The 16,693-nt window shown below is 47.0% G+C and overlaps 2 protein-coding genes across 5 annotated transcripts in view; both read right to left on the reverse strand.

Annotated features, from left to right (window-relative positions):
* Positions 1 to 7,051, reverse strand: part of SEMA4A (semaphorin 4A) — a 31,148-nt gene extending 24,097 nt beyond the window's left edge. The window contains exon 1 of one of the 2 annotated variants that reach the window (XM_007482054.2): positions 6,977 to 7,051. Coding sequence is in view for 1 of the 2 variants with exons in the window: in XM_007482052.2 (XP_007482114.1) it covers positions 3,377 to 3,430 (54 nt within the window). In the remaining variant the exon portion in view is untranslated. Of the gene's footprint in view, positions 1 to 3,376; positions 3,478 to 6,976 lie in introns of those variants that run through there. The other variant, XM_007482052.2, reaches the window with a different exon arrangement.
* Positions 7,052 to 11,659: 4,608 nt separating this feature from the next.
* The window catches only part of LMNA (lamin A/C), a 65,859-nt gene continuing 60,825 nt past the window's right edge, over positions 11,660 to 16,693 (reverse strand). For all 3 annotated transcript variants that reach the window (XM_056816251.1, XM_001367247.5, XM_016430415.2), the window contains 5 exons: positions 16,274 to 16,381; positions 16,040 to 16,159; positions 13,980 to 14,069; positions 13,020 to 13,286; positions 11,660 to 12,768 (listed from right to left, as the gene is read on the reverse strand). In XM_056816251.1, the coding sequence (XP_056672229.1) occupies positions 12,742 to 12,768; positions 13,020 to 13,286; positions 13,980 to 14,069; positions 16,040 to 16,159; positions 16,274 to 16,381 (612 nt within the window). In that variant the 3' untranslated portion in view covers positions 11,660 to 12,741. The remainder of the gene's footprint in view (positions 12,769 to 13,019; positions 13,287 to 13,979; positions 14,070 to 16,039; positions 16,160 to 16,273; positions 16,382 to 16,693) is intronic.

Here is a 16,693-nt window from a genome sequence, read left to right on the forward strand (position 1 = left end):
AGTTGTTTATATGTCATCTTCCCCATTAGATTGTGAGCTCCTTAAGAACCAGAATTTTCATTTTCTTTTCTTTTTATCCCCAGAGCTTAGCATGGTGCCTAGCACATAGTAGGTACTTAATAAATGCATATGCATTGCTAATGTCTGCACTTAAGGAAAATTCCTTTGGTAGCTATGTGGCAGCTAGGTGGCTCCATGGATAGAGTAATGTGTCTGGAGTCAGGAAGATTTATCTTTCTGAGTTCAAATCTGCCCTCACTTAGTAGCTGTGTGACCCTAAGCAAGTCAATGCAACCCTGTTAACCTTAGTTTCCTCATCTGTGAAATGAACTAGAGAAGGAAACGGTCAGTATCTTTGCCAAAAAACATTCCAAATGGAGTCACAAAGAGTTGGACAAGACTTAAAAAACGACTGAACAGCTGTATGGAAGCTCTGTTGGAGTGGAAAGAGACTTGAGGGAGAAAGACCATTTCTAGTCTCAATTCTGTCAGTACTAGTTAGGAGACCTTGAGAAAAATTAGACACTTCTCCGGACTGGGCCTCAGTCTTCTCATTTATAAAATGAGTAGGTTGGATCCCCAACTTAAGAACCTCTTAGTAGGGTTCAGCTAAGTCTTCCTCCCAGTGGAAGGAGATTCATTTTTAAGGGTAACACATCTCATTGCCCTTCATTCTTCCTAGTTTACTTTTTATTTGCTTACTTGCCTTTTTTACACCTCTCCCCCTTACCCCCTAGCATCAGCCCCTCCTATTCATCACCCTTCACTGAGAGGACATAATGTAGTCCATCACATCTCATGAAGAAACTATATGCAAAGTCTATTTCCTCTCCCTGTCTCATCCTGTTTTTCTTGGAGTCTTCAAACCTAAACCCTCCTCTCTGACTTCCTATTCATGTAATGGACTGTGGCAAGACCCCAGATGGTTCCTCTTCCCACCAATTACTGTTCAGAATAATAGTAATAATAATAGCTAGCATTTATAGAGTGCTTTAAGGTTTGAAAAACACTATTACCCTCTTTGCCAGTTCCTCATCTGTAAAATGAGCTAAAGGAAATGGCAAACCACTCTGGTATCTTTCCTATGAAAACCCCCAAAAGGGTCACGAAGAGTCAGACACAACTGAAAAAATGACTCAACAGCAAAGATAGATATATATACACTATCTCATTAGAGGTCACAGTTTTCCACAAGCATCCCATCTCCCCCACATCCAGATGCCTGGCTCCCCAGGAGAAAGGACCATGTCAACCCTTTCTCAATTGAAATCCATGAGATTAAAGGAAACTGGATGAATTTCAATACTCAACTCCACCCTATCCCAATTTGGATTTAGGTATCTGCCCTGTTCCCCAGTCCCATCTGAAGAGATACACATGCATCTGGGTCAAATGGGAGGAGTTCTGATAAAAAAAAAAAAGGGAGGCAGGTGGAGCTGGAGCTTCCCCTCCATCCTCAACTAAACTCAGGACACCTGAAATGGGTTCCTCGATATCCAGAATGGCAAGGGACCTAGAGACCATGCCATATGGGGACCAGTGGAATGAACTGCAGACATTTAAACTAGATGGGATGTAATAGTTATCTTCTAATTTTGGAGGCCTAGCTGGTGGAAGAGAAATGGAACTTGGTCTGTTTGGTTCAGAGGACAGGACTAAGAACAATAAGTAGGAATTGGAGGAAGGCAGGTTTAGGCCTGACAGAAGGGAAAATTCTCCAACAATTAGAGCCATCCAAAAGTGAAGTGGGAAGTAGTGGGTTCCCCCAACTGCTACCCCTTAGGTCTTCAAGCAAAGGTTGAATTATCATTTAAGGGGGATAGTGTGTGTGTGTATGAGATTCCTATAAACATAGTAATTAGACTATGGATGACCTTTGAGGTCCCTTCTATGACATTCTGTCATGTTGGGTCCTCTAGCCCAGTACTGTGGAAAAAGGAAGGAAAGAAAGAACTATTGTGAAGGGGGAAGTCTAGGGAGGCATTAGTTTCTCCCACTTCAGGCATCTTAACCCCCAGTAACCCCAGGACTTGGGCATTAGGTCTCTCCCCCCTTTCCAACTCCCATATACATGGATATGTGTATCTTCCAGGTAACCCATCTTGGAGGTCCACCCTGGGGAGGGATGGGGAGAAGGGCGTGGTAAGGGAAATTCCCAACCCTTCTGAAGCTAGAGACATGTTTCTCTTCCTCTGTTGTGCTATAGGGGGAACAGAAACCTCAGAAGAGAAAGGCCTTCATCACTGCCCTCCCAGAGCCTTGCCAGTGAGCTGCTCTCTCCATGAGCCCAACCCCACAGGGATGGAAAGCACCTTCCTCTCTCCCCCCTTCCTATCCCTTGCAATCTAGTCCCTCCCAAAGTCTATCTTCCTCCCATTGATTAGGAGAGTTATTGATTTAGTGTACCTCCTTTTCACTCAGAAATCAGAGATTGAACCTTTGGAATAATGTCCAGGGGACAGAGCAACCCAGAAGCAGGGGATTGACCCCAACGACCTGTAGGAGGCCCGAGACATTCTGAACTGGAAAACCTTAGAACAGCTTGGGTTTTCCTTTCAGGGCTCCTCCCCCTTAGCTCCCAGACCACATCAAACATTAACCCCTTCCTGCCTATGCTTTATGGCCTGCGGATGGAGCCCAAGATGGGAGTGAAGACCCAGGTATCCCTAGCTTCCCTGGGTTAATCAGCACCACCCACATGCTCCCTCTGAAATCTAAATTTCAGTGTGGATAACTTCCTGAACTCTACTACAAGCAAAGTAGGAGGGTATCTTCTCTTCCAGAAGGGAGAAAGCAATGAGTGAGTGAGCTGGTCTGTTCATAGGGAAAATGGAAAAATCCATACTGGTTCCTGTTCCACCTGTCTATCCTTTTCCATCTGACCTGGGGAGGGGGATCCCTTTCACTCTAGGGGCATGCAGGAAGTGCCAAAGGATCTCCTTTCTGTCTAATGAGTCTCTTTCCCCAGCTCTGAATTTCTTTGTGGTTTAAATAACCTCATAGTCCCTCCTTACTCCTCCATGTCCTCATAGCCCCTGGCCCTCCTCTCCAGATGTCCCCCAGCCCCTGTCCCCTCTCCTAGTGTCCTCAGCCCCTCCCTTCTGTCACAGTGCTTCTCTTCTCTTTTCCTTCCCTTCCAGTGCCCCTTAACCCCTACCCCTCTCTTCCTAATAATCTTTTCCTACCTTAGATCCTCTCCCCCATCCCAATCCTTTCCAATCCAGTGACACTGAGAGAGCTGGGGTCTCCACACAATAGCCTGCCCCCGCCCCTCAGTCTATCTCTTTCTCAGACAGGAAGCGGTACCAGACAATAACATGGCCCCCACCTTTTCAGTATACCATCTGTCTTCTTACCCCCCCCCCACGACACTTACCTGGAGCTTGGGAATTCCGAGCCTCCCTCCCCCTTGTGATCGGGATGTCCCCATCTCCCTCTGTCTCAGTCTTTGCCACACCCCCGCCCCTCACGGCATCCTCTTCTCCGCCCCTCCGGTCCTCATGTCACCATGGCAACCGCATCTCCTTTGGGGGGGTGGGGCCATAATCTCCCCCCATCTCTCTCCTACTACCCTCCTCACCTTTTCACAGCAGGAAGACAGATGTAGGGGAAAGATGCATAAGCAACCCCTGGCCATCTAATCCTCTACACCCCCTCCCTCCACAGATGCCCAAGATGCAGATGTGCTCCAGATGTGGCAAGCAAATCTAACTAGGGCCAGTGCTTTCTTTGCAGACCTTTTCTCCACTGCTTTCTCTCCTACATGCCCACCAACCCCAAGGGATTGTTTGAGAGACAGGACACCTGGGTTCTAGCCTGGCCCCAGGCAAATAACGATGGTACTGGCATATACAAATGAGTATATATATTAGTGGGCAAATGAGGTGGTGTACATTAGTTTTGTGGTTCAAAAATCAAAGAAGGTTTTTTTCTCCCTTCATCTGCTTTTGATGGGGAAGAGGACCCCAGAGTATCAGATCCCTGCCCTCCTATTTGACTGCCCAGGAAGTCTCTTCTCACCTCCCCCAGGCAACTCCTGCTAATGTCCAAATAAGAAAAGAGTGAGGCTGGTACTTAAATAAGGACAAAGTGTAGATATCAGAAAGTAGTTCCCAGTGTTGTGATGGGATCCTCTCCTCCGAGAACTTAAGCTAGCCAGGGAAGAAAGAGGAAGAGTTGATGGGCCTTAATGCCAATGGCTGCTTCCTGCATTGTCCATCTGAGGTTGAAGGATCTAGGGGATCTGGTGTTATTTTATCCTGTGATTCCCCAGTTTGACATAATCTTCCAGGGGTTTCTGTTTTCAGGAACCATTAGATTGGAGCTTGGTGACATGAAAACTGCACTAATCTTATACCTAGGAGGAGACCGAAGCCTACATCCTATCCCTGATACTAGCTGTATGAATGTAGACAAATTTGGAAGAGGCCCTGGAGGCTGGACACAACGTCTAATCCTCTAATTTTACAGATGAGGAGTAACTTGCCCAAGATCATAAAGATAGTAATCATCAGAGGCAAAATTTGAACATGAGTCTTGAGACTCCAGAGCTCATGTTCTTTCCACTATCACATTTCACCTTTTTTGAGGTTGTTTCCTCACCCACAGAATGGGGATAATAATACCTGTTCTACTTGTCTCGAGGATTACTATAAGGAATGTGCTTTATGAATCTCTAAAGTACTGTAGAAATGTGTAGTCTGAGGAGCAGCCAGGTAGCTCAGTGGATAGAGAATCAAGCCTGGAGATAGGAGGTCCTGGGTTCCTATGTGGCCTCAGATGTTTCCTACTTGTGTGACTCAGGCAAGCCACTTAATCTCAGTTGTCTAGCCCTTATCTCTCTCTTCAGCCTTGAAATCAAAATTTAGTATCTATTCTAAGAAGGCAAGGGTTTTAAAAAGAAATACAGACATGGTGAATCTAGTGTGGGGAAGGCTTTGGGGAGTTGGGGCTTTTCCCCAAAATCAGCTGCATTTCTAGGAAGAAATGAAAAAGTAAGGGTGGGATGTGTATGTGTGTGTGTGTTCAGACTTGATGGGAGTTTCAAAGATTACATAAAACCTGCCTGGTTCCCCTTTAGACTGACAACCAGTCTGGAGTAGAATTAGGGTTTGAGTAATTTCCTGCTGAGCAAGGAAGAAAGCAGAAGACCAGCTGGACCCATATACCCTCCCCTGCACTTCCTGCCAGTCTTACCCAGCTTGCCCCATTGAACATTATTAGGGGTAAGGGTGGGGCCCCTGTTTGGGAGAGAGCCTGAATATGCTTCTAGTTCTGTCTTCTTCCCCCTGTGTGAAGATGGGAAATGTGAAAAGGAGATGATGACAGTGCCTGGATTTAGAAGGCAGGCAGTTAGACTGCAGGACAGATTTCCCCTTGAGAAATCTTGCCTCACACTGATACTGATGAACTATCCCCCTTTCCTTAACCAGAGAAGGAGGAGATTGGGCTTAATGGCTTCTAAACTCTCTTCCATCTCTGTGTCTCTTTCCAGCCTCCTCCTTTCATCCTCTCTTTCCAGCCTCATTGAACATTACTTCTTTCCCAAAGTCTGAGATTCAACCAAACTGGCCTTCTCTGTTCCTCATTCATACACTCAAATCCCCCTCTTTGCCCCCTCTGCCTGCAATGTCTTCCCTCCTGACTTTAGCCTCAGTGTCCCTTTAAAATGGTGCTCAAGGGGCTGCAAGGTAGCACATTGAATAGAGCACTAGGTCTAGAGTCGGGAGGACCTGGGTTCAAATCTCAACCACTTCCTAGTTGTGTGATCCTGGGCAACCTCACTTGCTTAGTCCTTACTACTCTTCTGTCTTAGAACTGATACTAAGACAAAAGGTAAAGGTTAAAAAAAATGAAGTTGAAGCATCCTTCTACATGAAGTCTCTTCTGATCTTCCCAAGATCTAGTCCCTTCCCTCCCAAACAAAGGGGTATTTAATTATTTTATGGATAAGGACTGATGCTTTATATATTTTTACATTTGTTGTGTCCCCTAATAGCTAGGTGACAAAGTAGATGGTATACTGGACTTGGAATCAGGAAGACACATATTCCTGAATTCAAATCAGACCTCAGATACTTATTAACTGTGTGACCCTGGGCAAGTCACTTAACTCTATTTGCTTCAGTTTCCTCATCTATAAAATGAGCTGGAGAAGGAAATGGCAAACTACTTCAGTATCTTTTGCCAAGAAAATCCCAAATGGGGTTATGAAGAGTTGGACACAATTGAAAATAACTCAACCACAATTCCCTTAATAGACTGTAAGTTATTTCCTATGTATTCATATCTCATGTACTAAATGAATACTTGTTAATTAATTGATAGACCTCAGTTTACCTAGTTGAGTTCTTCTGGCCTAGTTCCTGCTAATCAAGGAAGAAGCTAAGTTACTAGGATAAGGAAGTAAGGACTTTGACCTTGGGCAGAGAAGCAAAGGAGGAGCTGGTCAGGGTAAGCTGGACACGTGGTGGGTCCTTCCTTCGTGGGCCCATGGGAAAAAAGCTTTTTCTTTGCTTTGCTGAAGCTCTGTCTCTCCTTATATGCCAATTCCTTTGCTGTTCCTTTGCTTCTTTTTCTCAGCCTTAGTCTCCTCATCTGAGGGAAGCTAGTATGCCTGGATCCTGTCTCTTTATTGGGGGATTAGGGCTGAGAGGTGAGGGGCTTGGGAAATATAGAGACCTGGAGGGGGGAGTGTAAACTGAGGCCTGGAGAAAAGCAGCAAGATGGGGATTTGAGCATCCAACCTCCCCATCTGTCTCTCAGGATTTCAATGAATTTTCGGTCTAGCGCCTAGGTGTCAAAAAGCTTCCAAGTCCTGGAGCTGTACTCTCTGAAGAATCTAGATATCCTGGGAACTCGGCTAGGGGCCCTCCAGGAACTTGGATTAGAATTAGAGAAAAAATCCAAGCATCCACATGTCCCAGCCCCCAGCTCCAGAGATTTAAGGTCCCTTCCCCCTCATCCCAGATCTTACCCCTGGCCCAGCAGTAGAGACCCCAACCCAGGCGTCCAGGCTCCCAGCAGTGTCTGTATCAGGCAAGAGGCGGGGCAGGACGGGCATGGTAGGGGGAAGTCCTCTGGTGCCAGCCCCCTCTGGTGCCCCAGTTCCCAGGCAGCTCTTAAAGGAGCCAGGTTGGATTAGCTGGGGGCAGCTTAAGGGGGTTGGTATGTGTGGAAGAGTGAATGGTGGGGCTGCTAGGGCCTTAAATCAACTCCACTCCCTTGAGTGCCCCAGATCAACACCATTCAATCACTTCTGGGTTATGGAAAACCCAAGCATCCTATCTTCCCAGATGATTGGTTTCTACTCTTCCTGAGCCTGTATTCCTCTGAGGGACCCTAGTGTCCAACCCTCCCAGTTCCCCTTGACCCCAGGCTACCACTCCCCACACGGGTCCAAGCACCACCACCCCCAACACACACACACACACACTAGAATTAGTGCCACCTCATTTCCTGACTGGGGCTGCCAGCTGGCACTGCCTGGCACAGAGTATGGGCACCCAGCCCCTGAGACAGGGCCCAGGGAACATAAGGAGAGGGAGGGGGAAGGGAAGCCAGATCCTCAGATTCTATAGGACAGACTTAATGCATTTAGAGAGTTGAGTGGGCCCTCGGCAGAGAAGGAAGCTGGGCCCCTGGTTGCCCAGGGCAGGGATTCTCCTGCCCCTTTCTCGTTTGCCTCTTCAAGTCTTTCTTGTCTCTGTCTGTGAAGTAATTATGGAAAATTGGAGCTCTGAGGCAAATGACAGGGACCCAGGCAGCCAGAATTCCACCCTCCTCTTCCTTGTCTTTAGTAGAAATAGGGAAAGTAAGCCCATCTATTTAGTCCTCTGTCTGTATGGAATGGGACCAAGAGAAAGGAAGGAGGACCTGAGGAGTTTGGTGGAGAGCACTGGATGGGTGAGGGGCTATGGACCTTAGTGGGACTCAATTTCCTCACTTAGAAAATGAGAGATTAGGACTAGATAGCTCTCACTACAGATTTTATCCATGCACACATTCCTACATATATACGACTATTCTGTATGCACAATTCTAGATATTCCTACCCATGTGGACATGTGGATATGTCCACATTTGTATATGGTTGTTCTGTAGCATCTGGCTCTCTGTGACCCTATTTGGGGTTTTCTTGGCAAAGATGCCAGACTAGTTTGCCATGTCCTTCCCCAACTCATTTTATAGATGAGGAAACTGAGACCAACAGGGAGAAGTGACTTGCCCAGGGTCACATAATGAGGAAGTGTCTACATCCAAATTTGGAATCGGTTTCTCCTGACTCCAGGTCTGGCACTATTCACTGCGCCTCCTAGTTACCCCATTTATTATATACACACACACACACACACACACACACACACACACACACGACAGCATCTGTATAGGCATACATATATAGATATTTAATATATTGTTAGATGTATGATCAGACCTCTCCTGTACATAAAATATGCCTGTTTATATTTCTGTGTACACACATACATATAGGGTAGATAGGTAGAGAAAAAGAGAGAAAGAGAAAGAGGTAGAGAGACAGAAAGTCAGATGGATATAGACAGATCAATAGATAGATGATAGAGACAGACAGATAGATTGATAGATCGATAGTCAGAGAGATAGACAGAGATGGATAGATAAAGGAGAGACAGAGAAAGAGAGAGGGGTAAAGAGAGAGAGATAGGTAGACAGACAGCTAATCACACAGATAGACAGATGGAGAGAGAGAGAGACAAAGAAAGATAAAGAAAGAGAGATAGGTAGACAGACAGAGAGAGAGAGAGAGAGAGAGAGAGAGAGAGAGAGAGAGATGGTTACAGTTCAGGTTAAGGGTTCATCCAGGTTCCCGCAGCCAGGACATGCCAGAGGCCAGCTTGAATCCCAGCATCCCTGGGCCATTTCTGTCCACTCTGACTTGTGCCACCCTACACAGCTTCAGGGGCCCTTCACAAGCCACAGTTCCCATTTCTCAGGTCCCTTATCTAGCCCCAGGCCTGAGGTAAGTCTGGGAGTATTTCTTAGGGGGAAGCTGAAGGTCTGTAAGGGTTGCCCAAGACTTAGCTTGGGCAGAAAGGGCTTGTCACTCCAGGCTCAACTTTCCTGCTGCCCTGTGGCCTCTCTTAACCTAGATGAATGATTTCTAAGGTCACTGCTGGCTCAGATGTTCTGCGGTTCTTTGTGCCTTGGGACCCAGGAGAGCCAGAAGGAAAGTGACTGAGACAGAAGCTGAGACAGCACAGGGGTTGGGGTGGGGAATGAGTGGATGGCGCCCTCTGATGATAAGAAGAGGAAGTACTGGTAGGCAGGAGGCAGAGTTTCTGGGGCACAAAGGCCTCCTTACCAAGGAAAAGGCAAATCTGGAGCCATGAGAGACCTAAATCCAAATCTCTGAAGACGACTTTGGAGCCCATCTCTTTGAGAAAGTTTCCTCAAATGCAAATTGGAGATACCAGGATCATCCAATTCCAGGCCTGTTCCCTTGAGAACACAATGCAGTCTGGCATTTAAAGCCCCCCACAATCTTGTTCTCATCTATCTTTTTGGTCATACTTATTACTCTCCTTTGGGTACTCTCTGTTCCAGTCAATCTGGCCTGTGAAACTGGCCCAAGACATTTCATCTCCAAATCTGGGCCATTGCACAAATAAATAGTCCCCTTATACCTGGGGGGGCCACTTCACCCTTCCTACCTTCTCAAAGAATCCCGACCTTCCTTCAAAATGCTGCTCAGGGAGAAACTGACACTGACATATATTCATGCATGTGTATAGGTATCACATGTACACATTACACATATCTGCAATATGTACACACATATAGCCTTTCAGGAACTTGCTCACCTGGAAATGAGCAAGCTCTACTTTCTATTTACTCTTCTCTGGGTTGTATCCTCCCAGTAGAAGTTTCTTGAAGGCAGGGATTGTCCCATTGTCTGTGTATGGGAATCCCCGTGCTTAGCCTGGTGCCTTCCTTCTAGGCTTACAAACTGTTTCTTGAATTGAAGCATCAGAGGCAGGATTTAATTACGCGTCTTTCCCGATTCCCAATCCAGCAGTCCCTCTGCTCTATCACACCATCACCATGATGTGTACTTGGACTAGTTACCATGAAATGTATCAGCTACCCTGGAATTCAGGGAATCCTTCCTAAGGCCAGAGACCCCATTCCCTAGTGGGGGGACAGCGAAGCAGGGGCTTCCTTTCTCAGGCAGAGGAAGTTTCATCTTCTAGAATGCAGGTGCTCGCACTTGGGCCTCCAGACTCCCAGCCCATCTTCCATTATAAGGATATTAATTATTGTTATTAATAACTCACATTTCTATAGCTCTTTAAGCCTCACAAAGAGCCTTCTTCCCAGCACCCTGTGAGGTAAGTAGTTTAAGCAGCAGAGTCCCTATTGTATAGATAATAATAGCTGAGGAAAGGCAGAATGGAGGTGGGGGAGAAAGGGAGACAGACAGGGACAGATAGACATTAACAGTGAGAGACAGAGACACAGAGAGATAGAAGAGAGGGAGAGGGGAGACAGAGACAGAGATAGAGAGATAAAAGAAGAGGGGAAAAGGCAGAGAGGGAGGGAGAGAGACAGAGGGAGGGAAAGAAGAGAGAGGAAGGGAGGGAGGGAGAGAGTTCAAGAGGGGACAGAGAGGAAGAGAGAGAGAGAGAGGAAAGAAGAGAGAGTTAAAGAGGGGAGAAACAGAGAGAGGAAGGGACAAACAGAAAGGGAGAGAGGCAAAGAGAGAAAAAAGAAGAAAGAGGGGAGAGAGGGAAGGAGAGAGAACAAGAGAAAGAGAAAAAAGGGAATGGGAAGAGGAAGGAGAAACTACAAAGTCACATTCTGCTTCTAACTTGGATAGGGAACTAAAGGTATTTGGACAACATGTCATTTAGAGCAGGAATTCTTAGCCAGGGGTCTGTGAATTTTTTTTTTACTTTGATAACTCCTTTGTAATAATTTTTATTTTGTTTTATGTATGTAAAACCATTATTCCGATAAGTCTATAGGCTTCATCAGATTGCCATTCAGGTCCATGACACAAAAAAAGGTTTAAGAGCCTTCAATTTAGAAATTGCTGACCTAGCTGAGTGGACTGGTGTGCCTAGGAAGTAACCCATTTGGCTTTCGTTCTATCGTATCCTTTCAGTCCCAAGGCTGGTAGCTTTTCAGTACCAGGATGTAGTTTGGCATGTTCAAAGTCAAGGACTGGCATTGTAGGTGAGTGACTCAACTGAGTCTGGAGGTCAAAGTCCCCATTTCTTCTTCCCCAGCACACCTTCCTTGAATAGACACCATGGATGCAGAAGTCCATTTAAACTATGCTGGCTCTGAGTGTGACTAGAATAAGGAGGAAGGATAAGTAAAGTGCCTAAGTAGGTGGTGTAATGGAGGGAGTGCTGGTCCTATAAGTTCAAATCTGGCCTCAGACATTTACTAGCTGTGTGGCAGACTTCAGGTAAGTCATGTAACCCTGTTTGCCTCAGTTTCATCACCTGTAAAATGAATTGGAGAAGGAAATCTGGGCTTTATGGATAGCCACATTTGGTAAAGCATGTAAGCATTGGTGGTGATGTGTGGTGCTCTTCAACAAATTGCTTGAAAGATATGAACCTTTCTTTTGACACCCCATCCCCACAAAGGACACCAGCACACACTCAGGGACAGAAAAGTCTAGTGTATTGATTTGTTGGGGGGCGGGGATAGGGAAGGAGAAAGCAGATGGGTTGGGGGTTTGGGGCAAGGGGCTCCTTAGTGTTTGCCAAAAACCACCTGAAAAAAATCTACTCTTCCACCCAGCCCCAAAACACACATACACCCTCCCTTTTCTCTTCAGGGGCTAGGATCCAGGTAGGTTATTTTCCCAGCTCCAGGGATAGCCTTCCCTCCCCCTCACTCTCCTCCTCTCCTTTCATCAACCTTCAGTGACATAATGGAGCCCACCAAACCTAAAAGTAGGTAGAGAGCAGAGACTCAAACTCAGCACCTCCCCTCCATTCCCCATTCCCCTCATTCCCATCCCTTGTCTAAATAAAATGCAAGTAAAGGCACTGTTGCTGGGGCAGAGTGGAAGGAAGAAGGCAGGAGTGGCCCCTAAGGGAACAGAGAAACCTCTGCAGGGGGAATGGCCCAAGTGCCCTTTCTCCCAGCATGCTGGCCACCTCCTGGGACAGCAAGGAGAAAACCCTTGTTCCTCATAGGACAGAAAGCAGCTGGGCAGGCAACTTTTCCCACCTTCAGATCAGGCACCATTTGGGAGGGTTCCTGGTTATATGAGGGGAGGAGGATATTGGAAACAGAAGCAGACGGCATCAGAAAGCAAAAGCAAGACTCTAAAATCACCTCTCTCCCCACCTTGGCCCCTACAGGAAACCCTCTTTGGCTTAAAATATGGGGGTTTGGGGTTTAGAGGAAGGGAAAAGAGGGATAGACCACTATGGAGAGAGGGGACTGTTTTTTTCCCTTTTTTTCTTTTTTCTTTTTTTTTTGCGCTTGTGTTTTTCTTTCAGTATAAAAGCACTGTAGAAAATAACTTCTCTTAGAAAAAAACACAAAACACAGGAAGGATCAGGGGAAGGAGGAGAACAAAAACCATAGAAAGGTTGGGGGGGTTGTTTTTTGTTTCGTTTGGGGTTTTTTTGGCTTCAGACTCTCCCTCCAGGAAAGGAGGAGGGGGAGAAAATTGGCATGAAATGGGAAGAAGCAAACGGACTGCTGGGCTCTCCCCATACCAGGTTCTCCAGGTTACATGATGCTGCAGTTCTGGGGAGTCTAGGAGAAAGAAGAAAGGGAGGGGTGAATAAAGACTCCTAGGCACCTTCTCTCTCTCCCCCTCAAAATTGAAACAGGTTTACCCTTACCCAGGGGCCTCCTCTTTCGGAGAGGGACAGGGCCCTTATCCCCTGAGGATGGAAGCTCTCTGACCCCAAGCTACATAAGAACTTCCTTACGGCACTTCCCCCAGATAAGCAGGAGTATGAGGGGTGGGCAAGGGACAGAAGAAGAAGGGACAGGTGACTTACCTGGGTTCTAGGTCTCGAGTTCCCTAGGAGGTAGGATCGGGTAACCAGGCTGTCCCCAAAGCCACTGCTCCCAGTGCCCCCAACACTTCGGTAGCTTCGAGTAACCGTGACACTGGAAGCTGAGGAGGCAGAGGAGACAGAGCCACCAGCCCCGGCCCCGGCACCGCTCCCGGACTTGTCAGCTGGCTGCCCACAGGTCCCACACAACACGGTGCGAGAACGAAGGTTGTACTCGGCCGGGTCCCCCGAGCCACTGCAGTGGGCACCCTGGGGAGGGAGACAAGACTCAGGAGGGATGGGGCGAGTCTGGGAATGAGAGCAACCATCCCAAAGCTCCCAGGCTTCCAGCTATCAGGCTAAAAAAAGTGAGGATCTCTGTTCCCTCCAAGATTACAGGGGCCACGAGTGGCAGAATGCAAGTTGTTTAAGGGAAACCAGGTAAGCAGAGGAATGCCTTTACAAGGTAAACAGTCTTCATATTAGAAAAGAACCAGAAGATGAGTCTGGTTTTGCTTTAGCTACTCTAAATTGTTTAAAGGGATGAGAAATGGTATGAAGTAGAAGCAAAAGGTATACATATACAAAGGGATGGAGTCAGGGGCTTCCTATCACTCCTCTCTGCTGTTCTTTGTAGCCCTACCTGAAGAAGATCCAGATCTTGTTCACTGCCTTGCCTGCCCTCCTCTGGGAACACTATATAACACCGAGATGTCCTCCCCTCCCTCCCTCTCTAGGACACTCAGACACCTGAGTCCCAGGTTTGAGGCATGAGGGAGGAGGAGAAGAAAGGCCAGGGCAGCTGTGTGAGGTTATTAAAAAAAACTCTTTAATGAGAATGTATTTGGCACGGGAAGGCCCAGGGAAAAGATTGGCAAGGAGTAAGAGCACCCCTGTGGGCTGGACAGGGTGCCTAGGCTGAGGGCCACCTGTCCACTTGGCTCAGCGGCGGCTGCCACTCACGTGGTGGTGATGGAGCAGGACCTCTCCATCCTCATCCTCATCATCGTCATTGACAGTCACCGTGCGCACCAGCTTACGCATGGCCACCTCCTGGGAAAGGGAGACAGAATGAGGATGAGGTCAAGGGGGGAGGGGGGGCACAGGTGGGAATGTCCAGCCTCACTTTGCTTTATCCTTTGATCTCCAAAGAATTCCTTCTTCCCTTCAGAGTTTAGAATACCATCTCTTCCCTTGGGTTCCTCAATACCCTTTGCCCATCTATCCCCCACATCTGCTCTCATCTTCAAGAGAACCTTTTAAAATTTGTTTCATTCAGTATATATCAATAAATCACCTACATATATAAGCAATTATATATGTTAAATACTAGATATAAGTAAAAGAGCAACTAGTAGATCAGTGGATAGAGTGTGGTGAGGCCTAGAGTCAGGAAGACCCATCTTCCTGGGTTCAAATCTGATCTTATATGCTTCCAAGCTGTGTAACCCTGTGCAAGTCATTTAACCCTATTTGTCTCAATTTCCCAGGCTGTAAAATGAACTGAAGAAGAAAACAGCAAACCACTCTAATATCTTTGCTGAGAAAACCTCAAATGGAGTCATGAAGAGTCAGACATGACTGAAATAACTGAACGACAAAATATAAGTAACAGCCACTGAAATGACAAAGATGGAAAATTATATAACCTCTGCTCTCTCAAGGAACAAGGAGATCTATATAAAATGTATATAAGTGGTAGAAAGTAGATTGTACCAGGACAAAGGAAGAGTTTAGACAAAATGCTCTAATAACAACTTAGATAGGAAATCACTGATTTCCTGTCTCCTTTCTACTTTTCCTTTCCAATCTCTTTTCCAAAATTAGGTGAGTTCTACTGTCTCTGCCCAATAATTATTTAGGCAGTCTGACTTCTACTCCTCCTACAGCAGTGAGACCCTGCCTCCCGATGCCTCATAATTCCAGTGCCTGCTCTCTGTTGATCTTTTCCTGTCAATCCTGTCCATGTCTCTTTTATATCTAGTTATTTGCCTGTCATCTCCCGCATTAGACTGAACTCCTCAAGCTCCAGGGCAGGGTTTGTCTTTTGTCTTTCTTTGTATCTCTAGGACTTAGCTGGGTGCCTACCATGTGATAGGGACCTAATAAATGTTTAATTACTGATGCACCAACCTCTGAGAGTGACAAAAAACAAACAAATAAAAACAACCAATAGGTAATCCTCTAAATGAAAACACATCAGGAAAAAGATAGGGATAGAGGAGAGAGCACATGGATAGTGCTGAAGCCCTTAAGGAGAGGAAAATGTCCACCAGGGGACGATCTTGTACAGCAAAAGGAGAAAGGGAGTGTGTGCCTGTGCGTGTTTGTGTGTGTGTGTGTGAGAGAGAGAAAAAGAGAGAGAGAGAGAGAGAGAGAGAGAGAGAGAGAGAGAGAGAGAGAGAGAGAGAGAGAGAGAGAGAGAGAGAGAGAGAGACACGAGACATACACACAGACAGAGGGAGATATGTTTGTGTGTGAGAAAGAGGAGTGTGTGTGTGACAGAGAGAGACAGGAGGGGGAGGTATAGGTATATGTGAGAGAAAGGGTTGACAGAGAGAGGAGAGTGTGTGAGAGAGAAAGGGGAGGGGAGTATGTGTATGACAGACACAGAGAATGACACAGGAGTGTATTTGTGAGAAAGAGAGGAGTGTGTGTGTGAGAGAAACAGAGAGATGGAGGGGGATTAAAGGGAGGGAGTGTGTATGAGAGGAAAATATTTTGAGTGTGTGAGAAAGATGAGTGTATGTGTGTGACAGCCAGACACGAAGAATGAGACAAGAGAGAGAGAGAAGAGAGAGAGAGAGAGAGAGAGAGAGAGAGAGAGAGAGAGAGAGAGAGAGAGAGAGAGAGAGAGAGAGAGAGAGAGAAGAGAGAGAAAGGGAGACAGAGAGACAGAGACAGAGAAAGAGAGAGAATGAGAGAAAGGAAGAGAGTGTACTGAGTGTGTGTGTGTGTGTGTGTGTGTGTGTGTGTGTGTGTGTGTGTGTGTGTGTGTGTGTGTGTGTGTACTGAGACCTCACCTCTCCAGTGGCACTGATGAGGGCCGTGCGAAGGCTGTTTCCACAGCCCCAAGAACTCTGCGCCTTCCACACCATGTCAGTGGGAGGGCTATGGGTGGCTCCTGCCCCTGAGGCCCAGATCTGAAAAAAGAAAGAAGTTCCAGGCTGATTCTCCCATACACAGCTCCAGTCCCCCAGCCTCTGGCCGGGACTTCAAAAAGAAAGCATCCCAAATATCGAGGGCTCCCCACTCACCGTCACCACCTGCCCAGCCTTGAGAGTGAATTTGGGGGGGAAGCGATAACTCAGCAGGGGCTCATCGCCATTCTGGCGCTTGATCTGCCAATTGCCCAAGGATTGGTCCTGGAAGAAGGGAAGAGGTGGGGGTGGGGAGAGAAAGAGTCAGGGGAGGGGGAAGAAGGCCGAGTAAAGCAGAGGAGGAGGGAGAAAGGAAGCCCCACCTCCTCGTTCCCTCCTCTCTTTCCCTCCTTTGTGTCTAGCCTAGGCTCTGAAGTGTCTGCCCTTAAATTCCTCCCTCTATCTTCCTCAGCCCTTTGAAGTCTATCCCATTGTTTGCGCAGAGCAGGCCCTCTCCCGAGGCCGGTCCTAAGGAGGATTCATTTTTCTAGTTCCCAGCTCCTCCACCCCACCGTCCTTTCTCCTCAGCTATTTCTT

The sequence above is a fragment of the Monodelphis domestica genome, chromosome 2 (genome assembly GCF_027887165.1).
Source record: "Monodelphis domestica isolate mMonDom1 chromosome 2, mMonDom1.pri, whole genome shotgun sequence".
Lineage (NCBI taxonomy): Eukaryota > Metazoa > Chordata > Mammalia > Didelphimorphia > Didelphidae > Monodelphis > Monodelphis domestica.